Source organism: Doryrhamphus excisus, chromosome 17, assembly GCF_030265055.1.
Source record: "Doryrhamphus excisus isolate RoL2022-K1 chromosome 17, RoL_Dexc_1.0, whole genome shotgun sequence".
Classification (NCBI taxonomy): Eukaryota; Metazoa; Chordata; class Actinopteri; order Syngnathiformes; family Syngnathidae; genus Doryrhamphus; species Doryrhamphus excisus.
Window position 1 is genome coordinate 15,261,673 of NC_080482.1, and position 12,128 is coordinate 15,273,800.

Genomic DNA, 12,128 nt, shown 5'->3' on the forward strand with positions numbered 1-12,128 from the left:
ACACCCGCCCACTCAAGTTCTCTGATTGGCTGAAGACACAATTTTACTGACCTTAGCCACAATCCTCATTGCTTATGTGCTCTAAACACCCGCCCACTCAAGTTCTCTGATTGGCTGAAGACACAATTTTACTAACCTTAGCCACAATCCTCATTGCTTATGTGCTCTAAACACCCGCCCACTCAAGTTCTCTGATTGGCTGAAGACACAATTTTACTAACCTTAGCCACAATCCTCATTGCTTATGTGCTCTAAACACCCGCCCACTCAGGTTCTCTGATTGGCTGAAGACACAATTTTACTAAACCTTTGCAAATCCTCATTGCTTAAGTGCTCTAAACACCCGCCCAATCAGGTTCTCTGATTGGCTGAAGACACAATTTTACTAAACCTTTGCAAATCCTCATTGCTTAAGTGCTCTAAACACCCGCCCAATCAAGTTCTCCGATTGGCTGAAGACACAATTTTACGAAACCTTAGCCAATCCTCATTGCTTATGTGGTTGTCTCACCCCCTCCCTTGTCACTCTGCAACACTCTCACTGCAGAATACTTATGAAGTCGGTGATATATTTTTAGGCGGCTTCAGTAACGTGCAGTACTGGGGTGTCGAAAATGGTAACGGCGTTATGCTCAGAGTAAAAGTAATTATTTAGATTACCTGTTACTGAAAAAAGCAACAATGTTAGTAACGTGTGTTTAAACGCCGTTATTCCCATCACTGGTTATAATACAGGTCAACTGTACAGCATAATTGTGCGTGTTAAAAATCCATTATTTTTTTTTTATGTGTTTATGCTTCACTGATAATGTTTTTAAATCAAACATTGAGATTTTGCATGTTGTTTGATTTGTCCTTGAACGGAACTTGTATATAATTTTTACCCTGTGCCTCCCATTCCACGTACATATTTATCATTTTTATGTCATTATCACTAATTAGTGTGGAGGTAGCTATACATGTTATACATGTATAAATGTCCTTAATGAGCATGTGAGGCATATTTCATGTTTAAACCTAGATTGTGTCTTGATAGTGAACAATGATTGTGACTGTAATCTAATAATTACAGTCACTTTTATTGTAAATGTTGATCGGAGAACGTCAACGTCAAGCTAGCAGGAGTGTTTGGTACGGGTAGGAGCAAAATATATTTGTCAAAGTTATTTTCATGGTTGTATCAATTACACAATTCAATTTCTCAATGAATGACAAGAATCTGCGGTATCACCCTCATGTGGGTAGACTAAGCAGATTCAGTCCAGACCTCGTCTCTGATGTAGCTGTGTTTTCTCCTCCTGCACCACACGTGCAGAGCTGTAAGAGGAACGCAGCTCACTGCGGATACCAGCAACACGCCGATGAAGACTTGACCAAACACGGGATAGTTGGTCAGCACCGTCTTTCCCTGAAGTAGCAGACACAGATATACAAGTTAGTGGCCAGGCCATCAAACAATAGAAATAACCGACATAAACACAACTACATGATGAGAAAATTTGACGAGGAAAAACTCTTTCTGGTAAAAACTTTCTGGTAAACATCTGAGTATTTTGTTGTAAGTCAATTTTACACCTATACTGGCAAAAAAGTACAAATGAAGTACAATGGGAGGCCCGCGGTACTGCACTGCTGCTCTTAAAGGAGACCTGTAATACTTTTTCCACTTTTCTGACCTATAAATTTTAAGATTCTCTTACTGGTTTTTAAATGTCTTAACGGCCTACACATATGGTACCTGCACAAAAAACACACATAACAGGTTCAAAGGAACGCTAACAGAATGCATCAGGACAATCAAATCCACTTCCTGTCATGTGCAAAGCTTGTCAAATCCACTTCCTGTCATGTGCAAAGCTTGTCCTGTGATGTGGTGTCTTTTTTTTAGCAAAAGAAACAAATTAGTATCTTTCTTTAAATATCTGCATTATAACCTTAATGAGGGCGGCACGGCGGTCGAGTGGTTAGCGCGCAGACCTCACAGCTAGGAGACCAGGGTTCAATCCCACCCTCGGGCATCTCTGTGTGGAGTTTGCATGTTCTCCCCGTGCATGCGTGGGTTTTCTCCGGGTACTCCGGTTTCCTCCCACATTCCAAAAACATGCTAGGTTAATTAGCCACTCCAAATTGTCCATAGGTATGAATGTGAGTGTGAATGGTTGTTTGTCTATATGTGCCCTGTGATTGGCTGGCCACCAGTCCAGGGTGTACCCCGCCTTACGTCCAAAAGACAGCTGGGATAGGCTCCAGCACCCCCCGCGACCCTCGTGAGGAAAAGCGGTAGAAAATGAATGAATTAATGAATGAATGTAATAGTTTAATAGTAATAGTATCTTGCAGTATTTTGATGATTTAAAACACTACCCAAACTTCTTACCTAGAAGTATCGATACACATACTTATGCTAGCTCTGTCAACAACAACAACAACAGCGACAACACTTATGATGTCCGCTCTTATTGGGATGGCTGTGTCTTCCAGCACAGACGTGTGTTCAAGTCCTCAGGTAAAAAATGCTGACGGCAAACGAGCGTCTTTGTAGTGAAATTGAGAGTTAGGTATCCACTCTTCCGTTACGGCTAGCGACGCGTTAGCTGCTACAATAATAATCATACGGCCGTAGCTTTAACTTGTTTATATACAAGTCAAAATAGGTATTTCCCATGACGTCCATTGTTAGATAGCTCATATTGACTTGTTTTCTCGCGCTAGAATGCACAGAAAAGGGAAATAAATGTGTTCATGTTTCAAATAAGGATTGATGGGCAAAATTTCAAAAAAAGGGCAGTTCTCCTTTCACATGAAACAAACAGTAATAAAGTCATAAAAATGTTTACCAGTTCCTTGTCCCATGCTTGGTAAGTGGGTGTCCCTCCTGTGATGTAGTTGACAATATAGAAGATGAGGAGGACGATGAGGACAAGGGGACTGACCACCACCCACATGATCTTGAAGAACCAGTTGGGCCGGTGGCCTAGCATGTCTTCTATGTCCTTTTCAAACCTACCGTCCACATAGAAGTTGATCATGCAGTCATACATCGCAATATCGCATTTTATCGCATTAATAAATGATTGCTGTTTCGTGGTAAACTTTCTATTATTAGTAATGACACAAAACATTGAAATATTAGCTTATATGACATTACCATAACACATGCATGAAGTCAATGGCATGTCCGACATGGTAGAGTCAAAAAGGGTTCTCCTCCCATTCTGTGTGGAAGTGGTTGGTTTTTGGCTTCTTAAGTTTCTGAGAAATTCATTTGAAGCTAACTGGTTAGCTCACAGGCCTCACAGCTAGGAGACCCGAGTTCAATTCCACCCTCGGCCATCTCTGTGTGGAGTTTGCATGTTCTCCCCGTGCATGCGTGGGTTTTCTCCGGGTACTCCGGTTTCCTCCCACATTCCAAAAACATGCTAGGTTGATTAGCCACTCCAAATTGTCCATAGGTATGAATGTGAGTGTGAATGGTTGTTTGTCTATATGTGCCCTGTGATTGGCTGGCCACCAGTCCAGGGTGTACCCCACCTCTCGCCTAAAGACAGCTGGGATAGGCTCCAGCATGAATGAATGAATGGTTAGCTTGCTAGCTGGAGGCCATCTCAAGTCCCTGCAGCATGATAGTAGCAATGTGGTGTAAACAACGAGTAATGGTAATGGTAATGGTTTAATTTCATTTGAACATGATTACAATTGAGTGCATCACATAATCAGTTCACAGTTCCACATGTCCAAAAGGAGTAGGAAGAAGCAAAGCTTATTAAATCCTACCCCTCCATCTGGTACTTTTACAATCACTAACTGTTACATTTGTTCACTTCCTGCTTTCCATAATACAGTTTAAGGTTGTTTTTTTTTAATAATGTACCTCATACTGAAGTAACCATTACTCAATCCATTCCATAGTTTGATTCCACATACTGAAATGCTATGGCTAGCATAACGTAGTCCTAGCATAGAAGTGTTTCAAATGTACTTCTTCCCATTTTTAGCTAATTGCTTATTTTTAGCCTTATGCATTATTTTAGCTGTTTGAAGATGAACTATATCAGCAAGTTGAAGTATTTGTGATTTTAGAAATAAGGAGTTAGTATGTTCTCTGTAGGCGCCATTATGAATTATCCTTACTGACCTTTTTTGCAGTACATTTAGCGAGTGAAGGTTGTTTTTATAGTTATTAGCCCATATTTCCACACAATAAGTAAGATATGGTAGAACCACAAGTGTAATAATAGGAGTGTAAAAGTGACTATAAGAATGTTATTTCATATCTAAAGGCTTCTAAAAAATAATGTTAAAAAGTATTTAGAAAGTCAAACAGGTTTTCTATACTCTACTTGTGAATATATTCAATTTATTAACATCGAATGCTGTAAATTCATTTAACGCACTGTACTTGCAACATCAACAAAGACGAGACAGAACATAACTTAGCACTCACCTTTTAATTCCGTAGATGTAGCTGATGATGATGGTCTCAAACAGGACCACAAAGACGACGGACACGGTGGCCCCATAGTCATTGAACATGCTAAACCAGTAATTCCCAGAAGGGGTAGTGAAGCCCAGGCCGAGTAGCAGCAGGACTACACATATGGTACCTGCACAAAAAACACACATAACAGGTTCAAAGGAACAGGATAAGCTAACAGGATGCATCAGGAAAAAAAAATCTACTTCCTGTCATGTGCAAAGCTTGTCCTGTGGTGTCTTTTTTTTAGCAAAAGAAACAAATTAGTATCTTTCTTTAAAGATCTGCATTATAACCTTAATGAGGGCGGCACGGCGGTCTAGTGGTTAGCGCGCAGACCTCACAGCCAGGAGACCAGGGTTCAATTCCACCCTCGGCCATCTCTGTGTGGAGTTTGCATGTTCACCCCGTGCATGAGTGGGTTTTTTTGGGGTACTCTGGTTTCCTCCCACGTTCCAAAAACATGCTAGGTTAATTAGCCACTCCAAATTGTCCATAGGTATGAATGTGAGTGTGAATGGTTGTTTGTCTATATGTGCCCGGTGATTGGCTGGCGACCAGTCCAGGGTGTACCCCGCCTCACACCTAAAGACAGCTGGGATAGGCTCCAGCACCCCCGCGACCGGGGCGGTAGAAATTGAATGAATGAATATGTGCCTTGTCTATATGTGCCCTGTGATTGGCTGGCCAGTCCAGGGTGTACCCCGCCTCACACCCGAAGACACCTGGGATAGGCTCCAGCACCCCTGCGACCCTCGTGAGGAAAAGCGGTAGAAATTGAATGAATCAATATGTGCCTTGTCTATATGTGCCCTGTGATTGGCTGGCCAGTCCAGGGTGTACCCCGCCTCACACCCGAAGACACCTGGGATAGGCTCCAGCACCCCTGCGACCCTCGTGAGGAAAAGCGGTAGAAATTGAATGAATCAATATGTGCCTTGTCTATATGTGCCCTGTGATTGGCTGGCCACCAGTCCAGGGTGTACCCCGTCTCACGCCCGAAGACAGCTGGGATAGGCTCCAGCACCCCTGCGACCCTCGTGAGGAAAAGCGGTAGAAAATGAATGAATGAATGTTTGTCTATATGTGCCCTGTGATTGGCTGGCCACCAGCCCAGGGTGTACCCCGTCTCTCGCCCGAAGACAGCTGGGATAGGCTCCAGCACCCCCGCGACCCTCGTGAGGAAAAGCGGTAGAAAATGAATGAATGAATGAATGAATGGTTGTTGTCTATATGTGCCCTGTGATTGGCTGGCCACCAGCCCAGGGTGTACCCCGCCTCCCACCCAAAGACAGCTGGGATAAGCTCCAGCACGGTCGCGACCCTTATGAGGAAAAGCGGTAGAAAATGAATGAATGGTTGTTTGTCTATATGTGCCCTGTGATTGGCTGGCGACCAGTCCAGGGTGTACCCTGTCTCTTGCCCGAAGACAGCTGGGATAGGCTCCAGCACAGCCACGACCCTCATGAGGATAAGTGGTAGAAAATGAATGAATGAATTGTTCTGCTCACACTAGCGTGAAAAAATCACATGAGTGACAGCTCTAGTCAAAACATACATGAGATAGTATGTGTTGCAATCTTACCGTTTAACACCTCGTTGCAAACGCCAGCCAGGATCTTAAAGTCTCGTAGCGGGGTGGTGATGGCAGTGACGTTGCCCAGCATGGTGCCCATGCCCAACAGCAGGAGCATTGCAAAATACAGCACTGACCATATCTGAGGCAGTGGCATGTTCTGAATGGCTTCGCTGTACAAAATGAAGGCAAGACCGACCCCTTCCACTGCCTGGAAAATACCAGAAAACACTACTGAGATTGACTTTACTCGACATTAACGAGCTGGTTACGTTGAATAATTCTCATGCACCTCTTGAAACCTGGGCCACTTTACTAAAAACACAAAATTCCAAATGAAATAAGATTTTAGTGTGCATGTACGTAGTACATTACAGGGGTCTCCCAACATTCATCACTTTGAGCTACTATTACAAAAAGAAAGGAGGGTTAAGCTTTTTGTATTTGACTATAGTTCTATAGTTCAGTTCTATAAAGTATAAAGAGTTGGTAATGGTAATGTAATGGTAATGGTAATGGTAATGGTTTAATTTCATTTGAACATGCATCAGATTACAATTGAGTGCATCCCATAATCAGTTCCCAGTTCCACATGTCCAAAAGGAGTAGGAAGAAGCAAAGCTTATTAAATCCTACCCCTCCATCTGGTACTTTTACAATCACTAACTGTTACATTTGTTCACTTCCTGCTTTCCATAATACAGTTTAAGTTTTTTTTTTTTTTTAAATAATGTACCTCATACTGAAGTACCATTACTCAATCCATTCCATAGTTTGATTCCACATACTGAAATGCTATGGCTAGCATAACGTAGTCCTAGCATAGAAGTGTTTCAAATGTACTTCTTCCCATTTTTAGCTAATTGGTTGTTTTTAGCCTTATGCATTATTTTAGCTGTTTGAAGATGAACTATATCAGCAAGTTGAAGTATTTGTGATTTTACAAATAAGGAGTTAGTATGTTCTCTGTAGGCGGCATTATGAATTATCCTTACTGACCTTTTTTGCAGTACATTTAGCGAGTGAAGATTGCTTTTATAGTTATTATCCCATATTCCCACAAAATAAGTAAGATATGGTAGAACCAGAGAGCAATAAGGAGTGTGGAGTGATTTCTGATTGAGAACAAATTTTGCGTTCTTTACTTGAATCGGTATCGGCTGATACGCGCGTGGGTTCGCTGATATATTTTTCCGCGCATGATTTACAGACAGGCATCCGCCGGGCAGCTTTGTGTTTCCGGAGGACCCGCGCAGTCGCAGCACCCGCTACCACCCGCTACCACTTTTAATTCGACTTTTAATTAAACTTAAACTACGACAGAAATGTTTTGCACAAGGTTGAATATTGTGTTTACATTTCAATGAATATTTGTTCAGCCTCCCTGGGAAAGTCTATTCCAGGGTGCTGGAGAGAAGGGTACGACCTTCGGTCGAACCTTTGCTACAAGAGGTCCAATGCGGTTTTCGTCCTGGTCGTGGAACACTGGACCAGCTCTACACCCTCACGAGGGTGCTCGAGGGTGCATGGGAGTTTGCCCAACCGGTCTACATGTGCTTTGTGGATCTGGAAAAGGCATTCGACCGTGTCCCTCGTGGCGTCCTTTGGGGCGCTACTACTACTACTACGCAGCCCGCGGGTTAAATGTGGCCCGCAGGACACTAGTTTGAGGCCCCCGCCTTGATAGGAAAGTTCAATGTTAGCGCAGCCCGCGCAAGTTTGATATGGATGCTGTATGGTATCATGTACCCAGAAAAAAATTATTACGTTTGATTAATGTTCATGTTAAAGGTTAAATAACTGTTAATAGTTATCCTCCCTATCCGTGTGGAAGTGGTAAGTTTTTGGCTATTTAAGTTTAAAGGAAATAACTTGAAGGCTACCGTTTAGGTCGCTAGCTCTCTAGTTTGCGAGTTAGCATGTGTCTCAAGACCCTGCAGTTGCGCAATATGTTGTAAATAAAAAGAGTATAAATGTGACTATAGTCGTGTTTTGTCATGTCTACAGGGCTCTAATAATGCTTTGTTCATTTTAATATGAAAAAAATCATTTGTCTACCCACCAACTATATGTGGTTTCTTAAGTTGTTATTATTTGCCGTTTTATTATTATTATATTTTTTTTATTACTGATTGATTGATTTTCTTTATTCTTGATTTGTTTATTTATTTTTCATCTTATTTTGTGTAGAAAAATAAAAAGTAAGATATTTGAGAACAGTGGAATGTTTTATTTTGAGCTTTTCTTGTAGAAAATCGGAACCAAAGCAAAGTTTATTCATTTTTCTGTTTTTTTTGGGTTTTTTTGGAAAACCTGACGCGACCCAGCCTCACCCAGACCCTATCTCCAGTGGCCCCCAGGTAAATTGACTTTGAGACCCCTGCCTTAAGGATTCCCCATGGGCAAGTCATTTTTGTTTTTAATGTAGAGCCCTGGCAACAATCTGCTATATGTGGACCACACCCGTGGGGTTAGGGTTGGCGATGTGGTTAGGGTTTGGTATCATAACGGTGAAGTACATACTGTATCTAGCTCAGTCGTCAGGTCACAGTCTTCCAGTTTATTTCCAAGTTCAGCAAACTGCTCCGGGTGCGATGCATTGAGTTTCATGATCCAGTCAAACACATTGTTCATGCTGATAGTCTCCTCTGCAAGGTCAAAGGCATTCAGCAGTAATATGCGTGTCCTGAAAAAGGAAAATCGTGATCATTCACTCTCTCAGAGACATTTTCATACATTAAACCAACACTATGGAATATTCAGTATATACTTTGGTATGTACTCATAACTAACTTGAAGTGAAACATTAGCCCAGGGGTGGGCAAACACTTTGACTCGCGGGCCGCTTTGAGTTAACAAAATTGTCTCGGGGGGGCAGAATATATATTTAATACGCACTATTTTCCGCTTATAATTCTGACAGTCCGCATTGAATTATTAGTCTAATTTTATCTGTAAAAGTGTCATACTATCAGCTGTCACTATCAGACCACAGCAAATTACGAAATTTAATTTTACTGTTTTGTTTTTTCTGAATCAAACATCCGACTTGACTTATGTTGCCAGCTGTTGTTAAAATTGTTAAAATTTGAAATATTTAGAAGCAGTTGATGTTTGCGAAACAATCACTAATAAATACAATAAATCACTATATTGACAGTTACTATGGTACCCATTATGTCATTGTATGGTCATATCACCTCATATTTCGGTACGTGACAAAAAAAAAACGAAAAAAAAATAAAAAAAACCTTAAACCATATTAGGAAAGCAGGAAGTGATCAAATTATTATGTCATTGTAGGGTCACATCACCGGTACAAAAAAACAAACAAAAAAAACCTTAAACTGTATTATGGAAAGCAGGAAGTGAACAAATGTAACAGTTAGTGATTGTAAAAGTACCAGATGGAGGGGTAGGATTTAATAAGCTTTGCTTCTTCCTACTCCTTTTGGACATGTGGAACTGTGAACTGATTATGGGATGCACTCAATTGTAATCTGATGCATGTTCAAATGAAATAAATCCATTACCATTACCATAGAAAGCAACTGGCGGGCCGGATTCAAACGCTTAGTGGGCCGCATGTGGCCCCCGGGCCATAGTTTGCCCACCCCTGCATTAGCCAGTGCTACTAAGTACATTGGGAGCGTGACTCCTATACAAAGAATGATCCAGAAAGAAGATACTAAATGAATTACCTCTCCAGGCAGTTCTCATAGTTCACTGTGGCTTTGAACCCATAGATGGAAAAAGTGACGACGGAAGCAAAGATGGAAGTTCCGCTGTTTATGAGTGTGACGGTGACGGCTTGTCGCTCGAAGTTGTTGTGGTACTGGTTGTAACTGGAAAACGCTATCAGCGACCCGAAGCCCAACCCCAGAGAAAAGAAGATTTGAGTGGCGGCATTCATCCACGTCAGCGGGTTGGCCAGTTCTTGCAGCTGCGATCCGGTACAAGAACGGTTAGGCATGGAGACATCTTCAACGCTGTGGTGGTTCTTCCTTACCTTGGGGGTGAACATGTATTTGATGCCATTGATGGCGCCAGGTAGAGTTAAACCCCTCACCAGGTAGATGAGGAGGACCGCATAGGGAAACGTGGCAGTGAAGTAAACCACCTGCAGACGAAACAACAAAAACAGTTCGAAATGTCTGACCATCCTCTCTCACCCTCATCCCAAATATATATACAAATATATACCTTTATTCTATACGGCAGAAAACTGGCATTAAAATCTATTAACTATGCCTCTTCTGAAAGCTCTGTTCGGGATGTGACCTCCAGCGTTCAGAGTGTGAAGCTTCTGGGATGAGACTCAGCACCTCAGCAACTCAGTCGGAAAAGGGTGGAGTGTTCTCTCCGGGTTGAGAATGAGGTCCTACCCAGGTAGGCTTACAGCAAGATGGAGGCAGCGGATCGACTCGGCCCATTGGGAATGAACTAAAACCAATTCCAACTAAAAGAAAGGACTAAAAGACATACGACCATACGACTCATGGTCAGAAACATGTAGACTGTCTTTGTCTTTCTTTTCTTCCATCTAAGTCAGGGGTCTCAAACACGCGGCCCGCGGGCCAAATGTGGCCCGCAGGACACGAGTTTGAGGCCCCCGCCTTGATATGAAAGTTTAATGTTAGTGCGGCCCGCGCAAGTTTGATGTGGATGCTGTATGGTATCATGTACCCAGAAAAAAATATTACGTTTGATTAATGTTCGGTGGTCTAGGGGTTAGCGCACAGACCTCACAGCTAGGAGACCAGGGTTCAATTCCACCCTCGGACATCTCTGTGTGGAGTTTGCATGTTCTCCCCGTGCATGCGTGGGTTTTCTCCGGGTACTCCGGTTTCCTCCCACATTCCAAAAACATGCTAGGTTAATTAGCCACTCCAAATTGTCCATAGGTATGAATGTGAGTGTGAATGGTTGTTTGTCTATATGTGCCCTGTGATTGGCTGGCGACCAGTCCAGGGTGTACCCCGCCTCTCGCCCGAAGACAGCTGGGATAGGCTCCAGCACCCCCCGCGACCCTCGTGAGGAAAAGCGGTAGAAAATGAATGAATGAATGAATGATTAATGTTCATGTTAAAGGTTAAATAACTGTTAATAGTTATCCTCCCTAACCGTGTGGAAGTGGTAAGTTTTTGGCTATTTAAGTTTAAAGGAAATAACTTGAAGGCTACCGTTTAGGTCGCTAGCTTTCTAGTTTGGGAGTTAGCATGTGTCTCAAGACCCTGCAGTTGCGCAATATGTTGTAAATAAAAAGAGTATAAATGTGACTATAGTCGTGTTTTGTCATGTCTACAGGGCTCTAATAATGCTTTGTTCATTTTAATCTGAAAAAAATCATTTGTCTACCCACCAACTATATGTGGTTTCTTAAGTTTTTATTATTTGCTGTTTTATTATTATTATTATATTTATTTATTACTGATTGATTGATTTTCTTTATTCTTGATCTTATTTTGTGTAGAAAAATAAAAATTAAGATATTTGAGAACAGTGGAATGTTTTATCAGAGCTTTTCTTGTAGAAAATCGGAACCAAAGCAAAGTTTATTCATTTTTCTGTTATTAATAAATGTGTTTTTTTGGAAAACCTGATGCGGCCCAGCCTCACCCAGACCCTAGCTCCAGTGGCCCCCAGGTAAATTGAGTTTGAGACCCCTGATCTAAGTCTTACAAATAGTGACACGCTTACGGACCCCACTAAGCTCTGCTGATGGACATACGTATGTGGCCATTACATTGCGTTGCTCAGTCATGTTGGTTTGGTGGTGGTAAGCTAATGGGACACTGCCCAGGGCGTCACACAGCCGGGACATCAACTAACTTGTGAACTGGGGGCCACAATCAGACACCATGAATTCGGGAACTCTCCCTCAAGTGAAGATGTCGTTTGTTTTCTTTATAGCATCCCTCAGTCCAAACAGTTCCACCCACCAACATCAGTACTGAGTGGAAATGGTCCCATGAAGTCCATTCCAATCGTCTCAACAAGGGCTTTGACTTCAGAGGACTGGAGATGTCCACAATGCTTGTCGTTAGGGCTTTTGTACCGCTGACGGGTACTGCATGT

General features: G+C 42.2%; 1 protein-coding gene across 6 annotated transcripts in view; it reads right to left on the minus strand.

The window, feature by feature from the left end:
• Nucleotides 1–1,235: 1,235 nt before the first annotated feature.
• LOC131105168 (sodium- and chloride-dependent transporter XTRP3-like) overlaps nt 1,236–12,128 on the minus strand; it is a 42,013-nt gene continuing 31,120 nt past the window's right edge. For all 6 annotated transcript variants that reach the window (XM_058053022.1, XM_058053020.1, XM_058053023.1 and 3 more), the window contains 7 exons: nt 10,060–10,170; nt 9,752–9,993; nt 8,574–8,736; nt 6,060–6,261; nt 4,445–4,604; nt 2,838–3,003; nt 1,236–1,408 (listed from right to left, as the gene is read on the minus strand). In XM_058053022.1, coding sequence (XP_057909005.1) covers nt 1,247–1,408; nt 2,838–3,003; nt 4,445–4,604; nt 6,060–6,261; nt 8,574–8,736; nt 9,752–9,993; nt 10,060–10,170 — 1,206 coding nt within the window. In that variant the 3' untranslated portion in view covers nt 1,236–1,246. The remainder of the gene's footprint in view (nt 1,409–2,837; nt 3,004–4,444; nt 4,605–6,059; nt 6,262–8,573; nt 8,737–9,751; nt 9,994–10,059; nt 10,171–12,128) is intronic.